General features: G+C 40.9%; 3 protein-coding genes across 5 annotated transcripts; 1 reads left to right on the top strand and 2 right to left on the bottom strand.

The window, feature by feature from the left end:
* Nucleotides 1-1,016: 1,016 nt before the first annotated feature.
* LOC111595760 (AP2-associated protein kinase 1) lies at nt 1,017-14,249 on the bottom strand. 3 transcript variants are annotated; one of them, XM_023309633.2, is made up of 8 exons: nt 13,569-14,249; nt 11,159-11,292; nt 10,967-11,100; nt 10,323-10,875; nt 9,603-10,267; nt 8,132-8,427; nt 7,561-7,803; nt 1,017-3,532 (listed from the first exon to the last, which is right to left on the bottom strand). In XM_023309633.2, exons 1-8 carry the CDS (start codon nt 13,714-13,716, stop codon nt 1,149-1,151), a joined length of 4,557 nt encoding a protein of 1,518 aa, XP_023165401.2. In that variant the 5' UTR covers nt 13,717-14,249; the 3' UTR covers nt 1,017-1,148. The 3 variants fall into 3 exon arrangements, with proteins under 3 accessions (XP_023165401.2, XP_023165403.2, XP_023165404.2); XM_023309635.2 differs by lacking the exon at nt 13,569-14,249 and adding an exon at nt 11,409-11,525; XM_023309636.2 differs by lacking the exon at nt 1,017-3,532 and adding an exon at nt 7,336-7,460.
* Nucleotides 14,250-14,515: 266 nt separating this feature from the next.
* On the top strand, nt 14,516-17,701 carry LOC111595761 (transport and Golgi organization protein 6). The gene is made up of 3 exons (XM_030224393.1): nt 14,516-14,618; nt 14,678-16,870; nt 16,939-17,701. Exons 1-3 carry the CDS (start codon nt 14,558-14,560, stop codon nt 17,433-17,435), a joined length of 2,751 nt encoding a protein of 916 aa, XP_030080253.1. The 5' UTR covers nt 14,516-14,557; the 3' UTR covers nt 17,436-17,701.
* Nucleotides 17,702-17,746: 45 nt separating this feature from the next.
* Nucleotides 17,747-20,532, bottom strand: LOC111595763 (L-2-hydroxyglutarate dehydrogenase, mitochondrial). Its single transcript, XM_023309639.2, has 3 exons — nt 19,997-20,532; nt 18,374-19,228; nt 17,747-18,306 (listed from the first exon to the last, which is right to left on the bottom strand). The coding sequence occupies exons 1-3, from the start codon at nt 20,131-20,133 to the stop codon at nt 17,913-17,915; spliced, it is 1,386 nt and encodes a 461-aa protein (XP_023165407.2). The 5' UTR covers nt 20,134-20,532; the 3' UTR covers nt 17,747-17,912.
* Between the last annotated feature and the right edge of the window lie 22 nt (nt 20,533-20,554).

Genomic DNA, 20,554 nt, shown 5'->3' with positions numbered 1-20,554 from the left:
TGACGTACAAAACAATGTTGCTATTAGCCCTGCGCACAGTAGTTGCCCAAAAAAGACGCACAGCTTATACCCTTTTTATTTGTGGTGAAACAAGTTTATTCGCCGAGTACAATATATATTTATATGTATAAATATAAATATAAATATATAGATAATTTATATATAGTCGATAATAATACATATTCATAAACAAATTGAGTACGAATTTCATTGTTAGTAAATATTATGTTGTTGTTTTTGTTGTTTAATTGATCTTTCTTTCATTTTGTTAGAGTGTTAGAGGGTATTATAATCACATTGATGTTTTGTATATATATGTATATAAAGATTATATATGTATGTATAGATAATATATATAAATAAATAATAGTGTTAATTTGACAAAGCAAATCAAAGGGAAAATGCCATAAACAAATAAATGTAACTTTGGTAAACTTACGCAATCGTATAAATTCTATATAATTCATAAAGCAACATCTCTGATCGATTGATCGAGCGAATGTGCTAAAACTAATTTACAATTTGAATTGTTGTATGATTCTCACTAAATAACAGTTGTTAGTTATATATATATATATATATATATATATATATATATATATATATATATATATATATATATATATATATATATATATATATATATATATATATATATATATATATATATATATATATATATATATATATATATATATATATATATATGTCTATATCTGTTGCCATATAGATATAGATCAGCTGCTATTATTTTGTTTTTCTTATTGGATTTTAAGCTCTGGGTTCAAAAAAGCCAGAGAAATACTTTTCTCAAAAAATACATATCTGCGCCTGAACGGTAAATGGTCTATATATTTATATATATATATATATTTATGTGCTTGGAAGTTCTTTGCGTGTGTGTGTTTGTAACTGTGGCAGCTGCTAATAAAAAGTATAAAAGAAACGCATAAAAAATTAAAAAATAATAATAAAAATATAGAGTAAATATGCACACTGAGAGAAAAGCAGCAGCTTTTCATCTAACCAATTTTTTTTTGAAACATTGTCTCAGTCTCTACTCTGTTTTTGTTTGTTTAGGAATTTTCCACTCGTGCTGATAACAGTGTGCCGATAAGCACAGACGCAACTGTAGACGGCTAACTGTTTTAGGAGAACAAATTGTTGCGTCGCTTTAGCGACCCGAATTTCTTTTCGGCTTCTAGCAGCATCTTTTCCTTGCGCACCACTTCGAACGGTATCGTCTTAGACATGCGATCGATCTCCTGATCGGATGGGAAATCCTCAAAGCTCATATTGCTGAAGCCCGTCTTGGCGGAGTTCTGAATGGTATTCGATTGAAAGTTGCTGCGATTCTCATCCTGAGCTGAGCCGCCGACCACGTTGATATCGTCGTCGTCGTCGTGCGATTGATATTGCAGACGCTGATGTTTCTGTTTGCTGCCGGAGCTGAGGGATGAGGTGGAACCTAAAGCGCTGGCACTGACCTTTTTGTAGGCATGTCCTTTGACCTTTTGGGTGAGCTTAGCTGGCAGAGCTCTTACAGCCAAATGGGACTTTTCCTTCTTGGCTTTAACAGTGGTGGCACCGACGGCGGCGGCTGCGGCAGCGGCAGCGGCTGCCGTCGCTGCTGCTGGCGGATCGCTGTCTGCCACCAGGTGGGCAGAGCGCAACACCACGGGCTCCTCCTCGTCGTCGGGCGTGTAATCCGAGCAGCGTTCTTGAGAGATTTGCACAAAACCATTATCGGCAATGGGCAGCAGTGGCTGCAAATGTGGTGCGGGCTGTATTGGTGGTGCTGGTGGTGTTGGTATTGCTATTGAAGCTGGGCCTGCAGACGGCTGGGCATGCTGTGTGCTGGGTGCTGGAGCTGGCAAGGAGCAGGAACTGATGGCATTCACATAGACACTGCTGCAGCTCTTGTTCGTTTGGTGATTGGTCAACGGTTCGGGCGTTTTATTAATTATAATCGAATGATTGATCGTAACAACAGGTGCAACAGCACTCACTTTAATCACATTGTTGTTGTTGTTGTTGTTGTTGTTGTTGTTGTTGTGGTTGGGATAGTGGAGCTGGACTGGATCGGGCGTAACGACAACACATTTGCGTATTACCTGCGGAAATGGCTCTGAGCCAAAGAGATCACGTTGCTCGCCATCATCCAGTTGCTGATGCTGCATCGCTGGCTGCTCGATAAATGGATTGAATATGGGCTCATTGAACTCATCTAGCTGCGGCTGTTGCTCCGGCTGCAGTTGCTCCTGCTGTGCTGGGAAATTGGCAAAATTTTCCGCCTGGCTGGTTGGCGTCTCCGGTGCACCCTTGACGGGCGTCGATGTCCACATTTCCGGCTCGCTGGGTCGCGGACGCGGCTGCTTGGGCTTGGGCACACGCTTGGCCGGCTTGCCGACGGGCAGCTTGAAGGGCGCCATGGCAAACACGTCCAGCTCTTCGGGCTCAGTTTGTTCGTTCGCCGCCGGTGCTGACGAATCGTTGCTGCTCTTGCTCTCTGCCGAACCGTAGTCCAGCTCATCGTCCAGCAGTAGCGGTCGATCACCGAATTTGTGCAGATCGCTGGACGTGGGACTTAGCTCCTCGTTGCCGGCGCCGCTGCCAGCACAGCCGGGATTGGTGTCCCCACTGGCCGCTGCCACCGCCGCCGAGCGATCCTTTTTACGCATGCGCACCTTGACCACGACACGACTGCGCACATCATCCTCGTGCGTGGTGACGCTCTCGCATTCGGCATGATAGGCCGAGCTGCTGCAGGTCTTGACGCTCTCGCTAATGCCATCCATGTCCAAGGGCACCACGCGCCGGGGCTTGGCCTGGGTGGCACGTGGATTCTCATCAAATAGATCATCATCCTCGGCACGCAAATCGCTGGCCGAGCCAATGGAATCGGCATCATCGTCCGATTCAGCATTGGCCGCCGCCGCTGCCGTTTGGGCCGCTTGCTGAGCTGCCTGGGCAGCCACAGCGGCGGCCATTAGGTTCAGCTGCTGGGCCGCCTGCTGTGCCGACGATGAGGGTCGCTTTGTGGTCGCCGTTTGACGCAGCTTCTTCACAATGGGCAAATGCGTCGTTTTGTCCACCTTCTGATAGGCCACCTGTTGGATTTTGTGTATGGTCTCCGGTATGTTGCTCGTCACGATCTGCTTGAAGATGGCCGCCTTTTTGGCACTGCCACCGGCAACGCCGCCACCGCCGCCGCCATCATCGCTGTCCTGCTGAAAGAACTCCGAGTCGGAGTCATCGGACGTGGGCTGATCGTTGCTACGCAGCTTCTCATATTTGTTGCGATCCTCCAGCGGCAGCTTAACGAATCCCGTACCCACAGAGCCGCCCTCGCTCTGCAGGCCGAGGCCAGCGCCGTCGGAATCCGTTTTCAGGCGACTTATGAGCGACGTTTTGTCCTCCTCCAGTGTGGGCGACAGCAGCCACTTGGATGAACTGGATGAGATGGCATTCCCTGCAGTTGGTATGCTGGGCGTGCCGCCGCTGCCCGACGAGCAGTTCACAATGAATTTGGCTGTGAATGAGATCAAGTACTTTTATGCAGTTTATGAGTTTACGGGCTAGTTGGAGTGCGACATGGCTGACAGTTGGGCTATTGGACAGTTCTGTCCGGGATTAGGATTACACGATCATATGCTTATTATATGTATAATGCTATAGACATTATGCTGTGTGTGTGTGTGTGTGTGTGAGTATCTATGAGCTGTGCATCTGTACATGTGTGGCTGTGTGGGTTAGTTAGATGTGACGTCCTCGATGCCATCCTTGGAGCTGTGAGTTAAACGATCATCTATGAATACATTTCTTCAAGTGGGCTATGCACAGGGCGCCCAAAGATCTTCAATTTAAATTAACTTCTGTCTAATGGAAAAGGTTTTTCGTCTATGATAGCTCTACTCCAGGCTTGCTCTACGAAAAGATATTGCTCTTTAGCCGAATAGTCTCATGCTCTATGGGTTTAGTTAGCTATAAAAATATTTGAATTTAACAATTCATTCGAATACTTGTTCTATATAATATTAGCTGTAAGACTTTTAATATTTTAAAACTGAAAAGGATATATTTTTTATATATGTTTGTTCGTTATATTTTGATATAACTTTAAATAATCTACTGAATCTTAAGCAGTTAGATCTTAGAGCTTTTATGGATCTAACATATATATATATATATATAAAGCTTTCAAGTGTTACGAAATATCTATACTGGGACACAGTTTGAGACTGCAGACAGGTGAGTTTTTCTATATCAAGTGGACTATTGGGCTCCTTGGCTAATCTCTCGGCTCCTTGGATAATCTATTATTATACAGTAGAGCCTCTCGGCTTCTTGGCTAATCTATTATTATACAGTAGTCTCTCGGCTCCTTGGATAATCTATTATTATACAATAGAGCCTCTCGGCTTCTTGGCTAATCTATTATTATACAGTAGTCTCTCGGCTCCTTGGCTAATCTATTATTATACAGTAGTCTCTCGGCTCCTTGGCTAATCTATTATTATACAGTAGTCTCTCGGCTCCTTGGATAATCTATTATTATACAGTAGTCTCTCGGCTCCTTGGCTAATCTATTATTATACAGTAGTCTCTCGGCTCCTTGGCTAATCTATTATTATACAGTAGAGCCTCTCGGCTTCTTGGCTAATCTATTATTATACAGTAGTCTCTCGGCTCCTTGGCTAATCTATTATTATACAGTAGTCTCTCGGCTCCTTGGCTAATCTATTATTATACAGTAGAGCCTCTCGGCTTCTTGGCTAATCTATTAGTATACAGTAGAGCCTCTCTAGTACGTACACACATAACTGAATTGAAAAACTGAAACTATTGAAGTATTTAAGCAATTAATTATCTAAATTAACAATTGTCTGTTCTTATTAGGCAGTCTATACTGTATATATGATCATTAAACAATAATTTTTATCTTAAATTATAAGAAACTTAAAATATTTGTCATTATCTTAGATTAATGCTGCCCTGTGCATAGCCTTTTGGTGTTAGTAAATAGTTAATAATAAATCCCATTCTATTTTAAATACAGTGAACGCTCTCAAATAAGAGAATTTTCAATTGTAGAACATTCAGTTCATTTCTAACAAATTCATGTTATCGAGCGTTCACTGTAGTGCACGCGGCTTAAGTTAAGCTAATTAAATTTGTTTGCATTTTATTTTTCTTTTGGTTTATTGCATTTGAAATCGGTTTTTTTTGTAACTTTTTGCTGCTTAACGCTTATACAATTTCTTCTTCATTCAACATTTGTGTATATATAAATATATATTGATTTTCATATATGCTTGTGTGTATATAGATAAATATCTGTCGATTGCAAGTTTAATTTGCTGCTGCTAATTAGGTTTATGTTTCTATCTTTACCTGACTTTTGTGTTGCTTTTCATTGCGCTTCATATTTGTTCATATATATATATATATATATATATATATATATATATATATATATATATATATATATATATATATATATATATATATATATATATATATATATATATATATATATGGTTGTTTAATTTTAAAATCTAGTTCTTTACTCTTTGGAATAATACTTTAAACTCTTCAAATAGTTATGTTTCTTGTTTGCTTTAATAATTTTATATACAAGTATTAACAGGTTTTTTTTGAACAGCTAATTAAACAATATTTTTTATATTTTGTGGTCGCTTTTTCAGGAACGAATTAATCTTTGTTTGCCTATTGGACTTTATGCAAATATATATATATATTTGTATATATATATTGTCTAGCATTGATTGGACATTTTTTTAATTTTATTATTAACAATTTTGTTGCATTGCATTTCATTTGTTCAATTGCCGCCACATCCGCAGCGAGCGCAGTTTAACGCGAACTTTGCAGTGTTGGAAAAGCATAAAAAAATATTTTTAAATTAATTAAATTCAATTTGAAATTTGCCTAATTTATAATCTTTAGTAATTTAGCATAAGTTGTTTAGAATTGCACGACTTGAATATATATTTAAATTAGCTTAATAAACTGTTGTCGAATCTGATATGCAGCAAATTATTGCTTTAAAACACATTTGAATTATTTTCTCTTTTTTATAATCATATTTTGATATTTTCTTTAGCCTTAATTTAGTTTACAAAAACACACAGAAATAGAGCACATGATAAAGTACAATAAAGTAGACCCAAAACAGAATGCAGTATATGTCGAAAGGCAACAATAATCCAATTTCTTTTTTGTTTTTTTTTTTACGCTAATTTGTAATGTTTTTAAAGAAAATTTTGATATAGCTGCTTGAAATGTTAACTGTTAAATAACAGTTGCTGCTTGCACTGCTCATGAGTGCGCTGCTATGTCATATGTAAACATAGCAAAGCACTGTTATGCTTACGTTAACAGAACAGAACACTTAAATGTTCAGAAATAGCTTAACATTGTCTGCGCTGTTAGCTTAACATGAAAGTTGTAGTCGCGTGTACATAACATTTGCCGTTATGTTTTCAATAGGATTTTATTCAGGCTTAACATTGCCTGCACTGTTGGTTAACATTTACTCTACTTAGCTGCCATTTGACATACACATACATACTCCAAATGTTACAATACAATAATAATTGAAATGATGTTTGAATATTGTTTTTGGTTAAATAAAACCACAACCACTAATTACAGTTACTGTTAATATTACTGTTACTGTTACTGTTTCTGTTACTGTTACTAAGTAATAATTGTTTCTCTAGCGTAGAACCAGCACCAAAAATTTGTTTTTGTTAGAAGCGCTTAGATTGGAGTTGAAGTTAAGATTAAGGTTATAGTTAAAGACAAATTGGTTGATCAACTGCTTTGTCTGTTTGTCAAATTGTTGTTGCAACATACTAGAAAATATATATATTGTATATGTATAATAGAATATACTATATACAACAAATGTGCCAAACTTTTGTTGGTTAGTAATTGTGCATTTTGAATATTTACAAAAAATATGGATATATATGTATATATAGATATATATATATATATATACATATATGTATATAGATTTTATAGCATAGTTTTAAGTAAGCTTTGACAGTAGGTTTGTCGCAACATGAGGATCGTCAATCGATCTATGGCACTCTGAAGCAAACTACTACTTCCCCACTTCCCCACTTCTCTCACACGCCTACACCCACTCCCATTCTCTCTCTCTCTCTCGCTCTCTCTCTTTCTCTCGCTCACTTTCTGTTTTTCTGTTCTATGAGGATGTCTTTTTCTTAGTCTCTCTCAAGAGAGAATCCTCTTTCTGTTGTTGTTGCTGTCGGTGTTGTTGCTGCTGCTGCTGTTGCTTTGGCTGCTGTTGCTGCTGCTGCGGCTGCTGTCGTTGTTGTTGTTGTAGTTGTGGTTGTTGTAGCTGTTGTTACTCTACTGTGGATGGGTATTTTAGACTACGTCTACGTTCAATTCATTTTCACTTTCTAGATCGAGAGAGATTGAGAGCAACAAAAGCAACAATCGAGAAACTAAACGTATTTCTGGCTTGGCAACAATAAGAATTTTACAAATTTCATGCTTTACCTCCAGTTTTGCGCAAGGAGCTCGCCTTCTCGCGCAGACCCGGCGGCAAGCTGAACGGCGCCGAGCCGAATGGATCCTCAGCCAGCGCTGCTGGTGGATTGGGCGACACAGCCGCCGGCACAACAGCCGGAGCTGTTAAGGCTGTAGTTGCCGTTGCGTTCGGTCCAGCTCCTGGGACGCATGCCAAATTTTGTTCCGTGGGCGTCAGCGTAGACGTCGTAGATGCCGACTTTGCCGTTATACCTGTGAAAGGTGAAAAATCATGAGCTTTTGCCGGTTTGATTGAGTGGAGTATTATATGTCTAAAGCATAATCCTAACCCTTAAAGATTCGTAAAGTAACGGTACACGGGGTTTTCAAAGTTCATGCTAATTGATTGCTTGATTCATTACTTGACTGACTGACATAGGCTTTTGAAAGTCGGGTTTAAAAAGCTCTATTGGTTGACCGATTGATCCTCCACGAAAATATAGAGTATTTAAAAGGTTGATTGATTGATTAATTGACTGACAAATTGGTGAACAGATTGTTTCGATGATGTTTGTATTAGGCTTAGTATTTGTTTACTTACTGCCTTGGCTGCCACGCTGTCGTATCTTATCGAACTCGGCCTCGAAAATGTGATCCTCGGTCATTTGACTGAAGGGCTGCTCCTCCTCGAACGGATTCCAGGCCTCCACGCGCTTGTCCATGGTCTGACGCGCCAGCTCGTTGCTGGACAGGGATGTGACCGTGGCACTGCTGCTGGCATAGATGCCCGGATTCGAGGCAGCGCTGGCCAATGACGCACTCGGCGGCCCATCTCCGCACATGGCAATGTTGTTGTTATACGGCGCCAAAAACTGGCTCGTCTCGTTGGCAAAGGTTCTGCGGCGGCGCAACAAAATAATGCAATTATGAGTGTACGGAAATGGAAATGACCATCATGACAGATGCACGAGAGGCGGGCGGGAAGAGATAGCAAAGCGTACCAAATCAATTATATGAATAGAGATTAGATTAAGATATACCCTCAACTTGTAATAGTTTCTAGAGCGTTAACATAACTGTGAGCCATGCTGTTTGTAGGGCATTTTTTGTAACTTAAAAATCAGTGTTATTTTCCATGAGTTAGTTTACAAAAATTCAATTTTAGTTCATTTTTACTATTCATTATTTTTAAGTTAATGAAAGTTCATTTTAGAGAAGAAACTAACTAGTTCAGGCATTAGTTCTAATGAACTAAAAGCTTTATGGTATACTAAGAGTATATAGTAATATGGTATATAGTATACTAAAAAGTTAGCTCGTACAAGATCTGTTCAAAAAGTATTATGAATTTCTATAACTGTAGGTCTAGAAAAGACGCATAAGAAATGATATTTTGTGATGGGGATTACTTTATGGACCCAACGTAGACAGTCATAAATAAACAAATAAATATCAAAGCAATACAAAAAACGAGATACTTTTTGAACAGATCTCGTACATAAGTTGATTAAGTATTATTATGTCTGGTTTTTTCTGCCAATAAATGTTGATTGTTTTTTAATATTGAATGTTATACATTATAAAAACTAGAGGCACATATTTGGGTATACGAGTATAGTCTCAACATTTAGCATTTTGTATCCTTTTATGCACTTGGTTTTAAGTTGCGATCTAGAATATGGAGCAGCTAACAATTTATAAAACTTGCAGTCTTGACCATAACTATATATATATACATAACAGAATATATATATATATAATAGCACATATTTGAAAACCATCTTGAAGACTTGAATGTAGGGAGCAGTAAAACACAAAAGTTGTTGGTAAATAAATATTGTGAAATGCGTGTAATAAAGTTTGTGCGTGTTATCATGTATAACCAATAGGGAGCACATGATATCTTATGCTTTTTTATTGACTTTGCGGCTGTTCATCGTCGTCATTTGTTGCTCTTAGGGGTTTTATGAGAAAACACAAGTACAAACGTGTGCATTGAGAGTGAAAGCAAGAGAAGAGCAGACACACAAATAGATATAACCAGATGTGGCTGATATTCATATGGCACTTACTTATTAAAGGCCGAGGTGTCGCTGACATTCCTTCGATGTCCGGTGCCGCTTGATTTGGGCGGTGTGAGCATGTGCTTGGTGGGCGTGCCGACGCTGCCGGTTAGACCCAATTCATTGAGTGATGTATCTGGCAATTCACTGGTCGCATCGCTGGTAACAGTGGCTGCAGCTGCGGCTGCTGTTGTTGTTGGAGCTGTTCCGGCAGCTGCAACGGAAGCAACTGCAATAGCTGCCTCATTGAAGGGATCGGGATAGACGCTCGATTCGAACAGGTTATTCACAGCTTTGGGAACCGCTGCAGTTGTTGCAGCAGCTGCTGTTGCCGGCACAGTTGGTGGTGGTGGTGCCGGTGCTGCTGCTGGAGTAGAGGCCACCGCCGGCATAGCTGGAAAGTTTGCCTGGAACTGCTCTACCACAGCCTGCGGTTGTGGCGATGTTATATTCTGACGTGGCAGTGGACTGGGCGGTAGACCCAGACCCAGCGCATTTTGGCCATGCACTGTACTGGAGCCTTTGGGGCGCGAACGTGGCGCCACACTGGTGCCAGCCTCCACTATGGATACATTCTGCTGCGGCTTGGCTGCCTTGGCTGCAGCATTGATGCGCTTTGCCTCCGACTCAAACGGAGGCACCAACAGCTGCTCAAAGTTCGGCATAGCGGATTTCTACAAAGTAAAACCAAATTAATCTCCAATCTTCAATAGCTAAAACTGGACTTACATGCAAATTCTGCACGGGATTATCTTTACCCGCCAGCCGGAACGCCACTTCGCACACCTGCCAAATGTTTGGACGTCGTTCCATGTCCGTGTCGAGCATATATTTAATCAATTGGTGTATGCCACGCGAGTATTTGGAGCTGTCTGGTATGGCAAATTGTCCGTTTTGTATGGCCAACGTGCTCTCGCCAAAGGGCAGGGCAAAGAAGCATAGCTTATAGAGCATACAGCCCAGAGCCCAAATATCTGCTTTAGTCGTAATACTCTTCCCACCATATAGGTCAATCATTTCGGGAGCACGGTACGAGAGCGTTGTATACTTCTGTATCTCCTCCTCGACCACAGTGACGCCATGCTGTTGAGGATTTAAAGTCTTGGCTGTGGCCGAACCAAAGTCACAGAGTACAAAATTTCCAGCATCCGTTTGCAATATATTCTCGACCTTCAGATCCCGATGAATAATGGGCGTTTGGCAGTAATGCAAACGTGAAACGGCCTCGGCAATATCACAGAAGATGGTTAAGACTTCCGGCTCAGTGAAGCCAACGTGCAATCTGCCAACAAATAAATTGTATTAGAAAGTGACAAGCCGAACTAACTCATACTCTGAATAATTAATTGATTTCTCTATAGACTGAAACATACCTCGCATTCATCATGGCCAGCATGTGATGCTTGCAGTATGGCATCAGTAGCAGCACTTCGCACACTCCGTTTCCAGTTGGCGTAATGCTCGAGTCCACATAACCAATGATATTTTTGTGCCCACTCAAGTTGCTCTGCAATACAAAGGAACAGTTTAGCAACTCTTTAAATACTATATGTATTTTCACTTACGGCAATTTGTATCTCACGCTTCGCCACATTCAGATCGTGCTCATTGTTGACGTACATTCGTTTCAGTGCGTATTTGTTGGTTGATGCACTGCCTCCGCCATTGCCACGTGCCAGAAAAACCATGGCAAAGCCACCTGCAATGAGTGGATACATACAATATTAGTCATTATTCGAGATTTAAATCAATCGTAAAGTCTAGACCGGCGACAGCTAGGAAAAACAACACACACTGGAGGCCAGCAGGCAGTACCTTAACTATGAAGAGTATCAATGTTAAGTTGTTCAGTTTGCAGAGAAGATTTTTGAATAGTAGAATTTTTTGGCAAATCTTAGAACAGCCCAATTTATGTGCTAACTAACTAAGGAGATTAATAAGTATAAGTTAACTTGATATGTTATATGATATGATAACAGTTAACATTAAATATTTATTTATTTCATAACAGGCAATTTATACTTTTAGCATTACTTCAATTTCAAATGTTATTAACAGTCGGCTCTATTTGTGCACGTCTGTTAATCCTTTGTGCAGTTATCTGTTGCAAAAATATTCAAAGTATTTTTGCTCAATACTTTGGTACGTGAATTCATTTGTAAATTTTAAATTGAAATCAATCAAGTCTTATCTACACTTGTCTTAGCTATGCAAGCTATGTAGTGTGTATAGTCATTTTGTAATAGATTTTCGTTCAAGTACAACAAACGGCGTTAAAGTTACCCCTCAACCTCTACCCGCTTAAGTAGTTTCACCCTTGCTTACTCTGGTGCCACTCCAATGAACGATAAAAAGCGACGTAATATACATACATACAAAATTAACATAATAGGTACATGTGTACACTTGTACAAAGCTACTGAAGGTCACGTACAACAACAATAACAACAACAACTGCGGCAACAATGACAAGAATAATAAAACATACACACATACAAATCATTTAGGGAGCCCGCAAACAACAACAAATACGACAAGCATGCGTGTGTTTGTGCGTGTGTGTGTATGATTGTAATTGTAACTGTAGCAGTGCTCGATTTTTGCTCGACTTTTTAGTTGGCGTTTGTGAAATTATAAAGTCAAATGTTAATCAATGCTGAAGGTTGGCAGCGTATATCAACGGCCAACAAAAAAAAAATGCAGTTGCAATTGCAATTTGTGACGTAAATGAAAAAAATGAAACTGCCCAAAATAATGACTAAGAAAGATAGCGGCAATTTGAAGGGAAAGCAAGTGCGGCTAACTCCTTATGTTTTGGTTCTTGCTTAATCACTTAGTCATGTAATGAATTTTTGTTTCTTAACGAGATGGCAACTCTGGTCAATTAATAGTCAAGTCAAATATCAACAACAACAACAGCTGACGCCGACATTCTGCAGTCAACATACAACATTGCCTGCCAAGTTGCAAAAATAGCCAAAAATGAAAATAAAGAACAAAAATATCAATAACTGTAGCCAAGTATAAGGTGGACCAATAGGCTTTACGCACACACACACACACGTGCGCAATGCCAACAGTAAAATAATAAATGTAAATAAATGTCGAGCAGCTGTTGAAAATAGTAGCTGCTATTTGCCAAGCACTCAACTATTGAGGGGGGCATTTTGTAATGCAGGATATTATTGCTTTCAATTCAAGGACATTGGCAATCTGCAACTTGCCTTCGACTGTGGCAATGCCGAACAGTGTATGCGGCTCGCATGCGAAAGCTAAAAACAGCTATATTTATCAGTGCTTTCAAATTTTATAACTAACTTTGTAAGTGTTGAAGAAGCTGAAGAACCAAAGTGATTCATAATATTTTACTTTTTAGATATGAAATAATATAGTTATATTCTAAATATTAAAAAGACCATGACACCTGATAACCACTCTAAATAAGCTAGCAAATTTTATTTTTCATCACACATTTTTAGCTAAAAAAAGGCTAGAGTATCAGCATCGTTGCTGAACTCTGCCTTTTGCGGATGGCAACTATGCCAGAGCTTTGTTTGCGGCCGCTTACAGAGTAGAGAAATAGCAAAATATGTATAGTGCTTGCTTTATTGGCTTGATTAATGTGCATAATTGATTGAATTTCTATTAATTTGTATAGTAGAAAACGGAATTGACAATTTCTTTGTGCCCAGTCGCGCAGCACGCGACAAGTGGCGCCGACAAATTACCAAAGTGAGAAACACAGCTGTTTACGCCCCACATTAAAAAAAGAACAGACTATCATATATATATCATATATTTATATAAATACATATATATTTTTTTAAATAATTTTTATCTTATCTGGCTACAAATTTTAAATCTGGTGGCAACCATCAGTATATGTAATACCTTACGCACACATACGCACATATGCATAAAACATTAATACATATGTACATCTGATAAGCAGCTCAGTTTCCCCCTCGCACTCACCTTCGGCCAAGACATCCTCGACGGTGACCGTGACGCGTCCGACTGTGAAGACCTTGCCAACGAAACTGTTAGTCTCCTTGGATGAGGAGCTGTTGTGCGAGTTTTCCAATTTCTCATTTCTGTCGAATTTCGACAGGATTTTCTTCATTTTTCTATTTTTATTGCTGTTGTTTACTGCAGCGGCAGCAGCGACGGCGCCGTCAACGTCGTCGTCGGCAGGTGAGAGGGTGTCTTAATTGCGTGGGCGTTTGACAACGATGGGCGTGTCTGCCTTCCCGCTAGTCGAATAATTAACTCGATTTTTTCTAGTTTAATTAACTTTTGTTGTTGCGTAGTTTTGTAATTTACGCTGCGCTTTTTCGCATTTGCATGGCAGCGATACACATGCACATACACACACTAGCACTAGCGCACTCTCACACACACGCACTCGCACTCACACTATGGGAAAAGAAAGTTGTTCGATTTTCCTGCTTTACACGTACGGATTTTACGGCAAGCTATTGCTTCATGAAATCAACGATATTTGGTATTATTTACTACTTATTGAAGTTGCACATTATTGTTTGTCTATATACACAGAACGCGGAATAACTATTTACAATATTTGCAGCACACAAAAAAAAGCGAACGAATTTTAGCTGCAGTTAAATTGGATTTCACTAACTGTGCAAGGTTGCCAGCCGATAAAAAAAATTAGAGCTGTGCAATTTCTTTACCAATCGATCACGGTATCTGCGTGCATGCGAGAACATCTTTCAAGTGTAACATGAAAGCTTTTTTACATATTCTTGTGACGTTTTTTAAAAAAATGTGCATGCATTAAGATATTTCATGTTTTATGCAGTTCATACAATATATAAGAAATAAACAAAATTTGCAAATGTCATGCTAGCATTACACCTGCTGTTTAGCGTTGCCACATCGTTTGCGCAACAGCTGTTTCATTTATACAAAACGTTTTCATGCGCAATTGAAATTTGCGCGCAATGATTAATATAGCGAAATATTTTGCTTTGCTGGAGAATTTAAACTTTCAACATGCTGCAAGTTAGTAAAGTGCGCTCATATTTGTCAAATAAATAAGAAATTTTGTATTGCAACTACAGGGAAAGAATCAGTGGACTGTGCTGGATTGGAAGTTCTTCAAGCCAATTCAACAATTTTGTCGAAATACGTGCAAAAGGATTTGAGACAACAACTGCAGGAGTTATTTAAAGCGCTGCAAGTAGAAGGGGAAAGTGATGTGATCGATTTGAACAACTCCATTAATTGCTATATAATACGTATATCGCACGTGCTTCACACGCTGAGCCTAAACATCAATTTCCATAGCGATGCAAAGGAGGACTTAATTTCGGTGGCTCATCTAAAACTCTGCATACAGGCAACACAGGAGCTAAGTTATTATGCGCTGCGCTCGCAGTTGCATAGCGATTTCTATAAGTCAGTCGTTTTTAAGGATGTTCAGCGTGAGCGCTGTCATCCCACACTGATTTTTCTCAGCATACAGTTATTTATTCGCTTGCTAGCCATACGTCAGCTACACATAGCAAATGCCATGGAGTTAGTGCAACGAGATTTGCTTGCAGCTGTGATCAGCTTACGCGCAGCTCAGCCCAAGCCGGGACAGATTCTACAGCTAAATGCAGCTCTCACTTATCTGTGGCAAAATGAATCCAAGGCTGATTTCTTTAGACATGTGTTGCTGCTTAAGGCAACTCCAAATCTGTCCGTTCCGTTGGCTAAAGAGCTCCATCAGCAGCTGTTGAATAAATTGGGGGTAGCTCATGGTTTCGCCAGTCTGTTGGCTGCTCTGCAAACTCCGAATGCCACGCGAACTGCGGAAATTGTGGCTCAGATTGTGGCACAGCGCGGCTTTTCGTTGCGTCTCCAGCAGCGTCTGATTGAGCAGATCTTCGACTTCTGTGCCATGCAGACGAATGGCCTGTTGGCGGGTGTGCTTAGCCTGCGTCGTCTCTACGAGCTCAATGTGGAGAATCGCAAGTGCGTGGAGCGCTTACTCTGCAGAAATTGGCAGCCTTTGACATGTCCCGATGACTTGCTGAATGGCCTCATCGTCTGGGAGCATGCGCAGCTGTGCGATTGCATTCGTCTCTGGGAGCAACTCTTCTGCAACTCCAGCATCGCTTGTTTACCCAGTCTTCTACTGGTACCCTATATGCCGCTTTTCCTGCAGCTTTACAAGCAACTGCCACAGCAGCTAATTGAGCGAAAGGCTTTGGCTGCTTTAATCTCTCGTTGTTTGGATAATAGAGAGTCAAAGCAGGAGCTGCCTAACCTGCTGCAGCGCTTGTATAGCTGGGACTTGACTGGCTCGCCGCCTTGGCAAGCTATGCATCCACGCCTGGCCATAATGCACACGTCACAGTCTGATCTCGTAACAGTTCAAGTGGCGCAACAGGAAGAGGAAGGCAACTATTGTCGGGTATTGACCGCTCTGCTTATGGCTGGCAGCGATCAGACGTTAACAGCGAAGACTTTTCTGGCTCTGCTAGAGCTAATGCTGCAGCAACTGCTGGCCACACAAACCGCGACCACTGAGCTGCTCTCCACGGAAACGGAACTTGCGGATTTTCTGCATTCAAAATATCAGCTAAAGCTGGAACTGCTTGTAGCACTGGAGCAGCTCGTTTGGCATGAGCCGCTCAAAGTACAGTTGGCAGCTACTCAAAGTAAAAAGTTTATTCAGCTTGTTGCACAGCTGATGGCTATCAGAGTGCAGCCCGCTGAGCTAGCAGAACAGATGCAGTTGCTCATATTGTTGCTGCTGCAGGAGCTGCTCGAACGCAGCGAGCAACTCCAGCTGTCGGAGTCCACACGTCAACTGCAACAACCACTGCAAAGATTAGCGGATGGTACAGCAAATCCTTTGCTGCTTAATGCGTTACAGCCGTTGCTCGAACTGCTTGGAGGCAAGCATCAGGCCCGCATGGCTACAGCCCCATCTCTCGCATCCTTTCAGCAGACGCGAGAGCTCATCGAAAACGAGCAGCCGCATCTGCAGGTCTATGGCATACAGTTGATGCTGGAAGCGTTGAGAAACAAAGATCCCACCTTTATATCCCAATCACATCGCATCATAGCTCTGGCATTGAGCACACTCAAGCAGAAGGAGTCCTACACGTTTCTCAATTGTGTCCGCCTCTTCGTGCAGCTGGTGCACATCATGGAGTCCGAGGTGTTGGACATGCTCAGCGATGAATATCTATCGGAGACAGCTGATCTCGACTATCGCCTGGTTGTGGGCGAAGCTATACTTAAAGCAGCTCAAGAAATTGGTGTGTGGCCAAATATCCTTGTTTCATTTGTAACTCGCTTATACTTATATATCAATTCTCACATTCAGGTCCTCTCTGCTATCGCTACAAGGCTGAATTATTCAATTGCTTTCTGCATGGCGCTTGCTCTTCTTTGGATGAATTTCGCAGCTCCGCCTATGCGAACCTGGCGCAGCTGTGTCGCCTGCTAACTTACCAGGTGCATGGCTTCTTCCAGGAACTGCTGCAGCTAATTGACGCCGAGCTAAGCTCGGGACGGTATTTGCCTGCCAAGCGTGGCGCCTTGCTGGTGCTCGCCGAGCTATTGGCTGGTATGGACAACCTGCTGAACTACCAGGATATACTCTTGCCCATCTATAGACTGCTGCGTGCCATCGAAGCCAACGAAAACTGTGATTCACAAATGCGACAGCACGCAGCTAATGGCTTAAAAGTTATAAATGAAAAATGTCGTGAGTTGCTAAATAGCGAGGCACCTGTGCAGCAGCTGCAAAGAGAGATCAAGGTGCTGGGCATTAAGGAACCCGCTGCGAAAGGCAAGCGGCATATACTCGAGTTGAATTAGATAGAAGAAGAATAGATAGCAGAAGTATAGCATGTTAAGAGTTGGAGATTAACAAGCAATTTGTGTGGCAGCTGCAAAGGGCAGATCGTAAAATGATCAATGGCTATGCTAAGCTATAAGAAATGCATAAAGATCTATATACTGATTGCCAAACCTAATTTAAAAGGTATAAAAATTAAGTAAAGTTTGTAATTGAATCACTGCTGCAAGCTATCGTTAAAGACTTCAATATTTTTATTTATAACATTAACATTTATTTAAAGCCAATTTTACAAATTTCAGCAAATTCATTGCGCTGGCTGAAAGCTCAATTTGTTGTCTCATCAACTTCAAATGCATTCATTAAAAATATAAAAAATAACAAAAACTGAATAAGTATTGGACTCAGACAATAAACAATAAAAAAAGTTGTTATCGAAAATAGTTTATAGAAGTGAAAAAATGCATGAAAAAATATTAGTTGGAATCGAATTGGCACTATTTGGCTTTGCCAATGGCAAACTCCGTTTCGATCTTGTCGGCAATCATCTTGGCAATGGCCAAGCTGCTGGTTGCGCCCGGCGATGGCGCATTGCGGCAATGGAGCACCCGCTTGGCCAGTGGTCCGCTGCCCTCGCCGCGATCAAAGACAAAGTCATCGACAAGATTGCCGCTCATATCGAGCGCCTGGGCGCGCACACCTGCTGGTCCACGCTCGATATCATATTCGGTGATATCTGGGATGTATTTCTGGAGCGACTTCACTTGCAAGTTGATAAAGGCCGACTTGGCCATCTCGCTGAAGCCGAAGCCAATGTATTTGCTGGCCATTTTGAGGAAACCTGGATAGCGCAGAGCATCAAAGAGCTCAATTAGATTAATGTCGCCCCAGCTGTAAGTGATCAATTAGTTTAGATTAGTTCAATGGATAGATTTAAATCTGATCTTCGGTTACTCACGTATAGCCTTCCCTCTTCATTGCCAGCACCGCATTGGGTCCCAGCCAGATTTTGCCATCCATGCGTGGTGTGAAATGAACACCAAGGAAGGGGAAACGCGGATCGGGCACTGGATAAATATTGCCACGCACCATGTGCTGTTTCTCCTTGGACAGAAGCAAATACTCCCCACGGAACGGCACGATACGTGGTGCACGAGGACAGCCAGTTAGCTCGGCCAGCAAATCGGACTGTAGACCGCCGCAGGTGAGAACATTCTTGGTGCGCACCTGCTGACCTTTGCCGCTGTGTATGGTAACTGGATAGTCGGAGCCTTCCTTTGTTTCAGTGAACTTTGTCACATTGAAATTCAGGTAGATATCGCCGCCTGCTCTCTTGAAGTCCTCGCCATAATGCTGAGTGACCAGGCCCCAGTCCACGATGCCTGTGTGCGGGCTGTGCAGCGCCTTGAGGCCTTTGCAGTATGGTTCAATCTCCTTGATTTTATCGCCATCGATCATTCGCAGATCGCGCACCTGGTTCTTGATGCCACGCTCATGCAAATCCTCCAAAAGCTTCACTTCCTTCTCATCGGTTGCAACAATCAGCTTGCCGCACTTCTTGTACGGTATCTGATGCTCGTCCAGGTACTTGTACGCCAGGTTTAAGCCCTCTACGCAAAGGCGGGCCTTTAGCGTGCCCGGCTTGTAGTAGATGCCCGCATGAATGACGCCCGAGTTGTGGCCGCTCTGATGCATAGCCATCTTGGACTCCTTTTCCAAAATGGCCAATTTTAGCTTTGGATGGCGTAGCAGGATTTCACGCGCGGAAGCCGCTCCCACAATGCCACCGCCCACTACCACAAGATCGTATTCACTGGGACAATATTTAATAATAAATAATAAATTAATTGTCCAATTACAACTTATAATTGTGTGTCTGATTGGACTAAATATTAGAAAAAGGAAATATTACAGGTATATGACCCGTGGGAAAATTTGATGCTATTAGTCCCATTGGAAATGTCCGTTATTTCAAAAAAAAAATTGTATGTTCTTTTATAAATTTTTTTCTATGTATACTTAATCATTTATCAGTTGATTTTTTATAGTCTGTGGTCTAGTACTTTAATAGCTATGTTTTTATAGATTCCTTTGTTAAATGCTTGAAAATGATATGTGAATAAAAATGAATACTAGTATCAAATCTGTTTATCTAGCTCTTATATCCAACTGGTGAGAAAAAACGCGATTGTTTAACAAGGGAGAATATATCATTTGAAGTAATCCATATTGATTTTTATCATACATAGCAATATATATACCTTATCTAAACAAAAAACTGTAAGATATAAAATATATTGTATAAACAACTGATTAGTATATCAACTACGTCTAGTTGTCTAATCGTAGAACAGCTGATTCAGTTCAGTCAAGCCGGAGCGCAATTATTTTACTCAGAGGAAATTTTAAACAACAAATATCTTTGATGTTACATACTTTATACTGCGCTTAAATAGCTTATATCATACAGATTGATTCGCAAGGGTGTTAAATGTGCGTTAATCTAAATTTAAACTTTGCCGTGTTGTCTTTACAATCAACACGCGTTAATTGTCGAATTTTCTTATCATTATGCACACACCCTTTGCCGCCTGTAGCCGTCGCCATTGACCTGTGTTGTCCATCGAGAGTTTGTTTTGTTGCAGTGTAAGCGAGTCCAGCTGCGAATTTGTAATTCAACTGCAGTACACCGCTAGTTTTTTGTAACAGCTGTGACATTTTTTTGTTTCACTTTCACTATTGTTCGCGTCGAAGACCTTGTTTGACCTTGTCACTAAATGCACGTTCTTGCTCCAGCAACAGTGCCAAAATACTAGGCTCCGCAAAAGCAGTGTTACTGAGTGACCGAAGAATTTTTACTTAGCAGCATAGCCAGCGGGCAGCAAAGTATGCGTTAATTGGGAGGTGGGAGATCGCAAGAGATCAGCTGTGTATGATAAGAGATGAACTAGTGAGTGCGCTCGCTCGCAAGCCAAATTGCGTTTACAGTGACTGTTAAGTCATTTCTGCGTTCACTGTTAGACGGTTTTGTTTTTCTTCAAATTCACGAGAAAATATTAAGATTTTATATATTAGCACATTCCATCTTAAGTTGCAGATAAGAAGATATTTAAATAAAATAGTTATTTTATATTTTGCA

The sequence above is a fragment of the Drosophila hydei genome, unplaced genomic scaffold (genome assembly GCF_003285905.1).
Source record: "Drosophila hydei strain 15085-1641.00,03,60 unplaced genomic scaffold, DhydRS2 tig00008114-arrow-pilon, whole genome shotgun sequence".
Lineage (NCBI taxonomy): Eukaryota > Metazoa > Arthropoda > Insecta > Diptera > Drosophilidae > Drosophila > Drosophila hydei.
This window is presented reverse-complemented; position numbering and strand designations above follow the sequence as displayed.

Coding starts and splice junctions, on each gene's coding strand:
- LOC111595760 (XM_023309633.2), bottom strand. CDS start 13,716: ATGAAGAAAATCCTGTCGAAATTCGACAGAAATGAGAAATTGGAAAAC. Junction 11,293..13,568: donor CGAGGATGTCTTGGCCGAAG/GTGAGTGCGAGG, acceptor CACTCATTGCAG/GTGGCTTTGCCATGGTTTTT. Junction 8,428..9,602: donor GACACCTCGGCCTTTAATAA/GTAAGTGCCATA, acceptor GCGCCGCCGCAG/AACCTTTGCCAACGAGACGA.
- LOC111595761 (XM_030224393.1), top strand. CDS start 14,558: ATGATTAATATAGCGAAATATTTTGCTTTGCTGGAGAATTTAAACTTT. Junction 14,619..14,677: donor AAACTTTCAACATGCTGCAA/GTTAGTAAAGTG, acceptor TTGCAACTACAG/GGAAAGAATCAGTGGACTGT. Junction 16,871..16,938: donor TAAAGCAGCTCAAGAAATTG/GTGTGTGGCCAA, acceptor TCTCACATTCAG/GTCCTCTCTGCTATCGCTAC.
- LOC111595763 (XM_023309639.2), bottom strand. CDS start 20,133: ATGTCACAGCTGTTACAAAAAACTAGCGGTGTACTGCAGTTGAATTAC. Junction 19,229..19,996: donor ACGGCTACAGGCGGCAAAGG/GTGTGTGCATAA, acceptor ATATTGTCCCAG/TGAATACGATCTTGTGGTAG. Junction 18,307..18,373: donor ATGAAGAGGGAAGGCTATAC/GTGAGTAACCGA, acceptor GATCACTTACAG/CTGGGGCGACATTAATCTAA.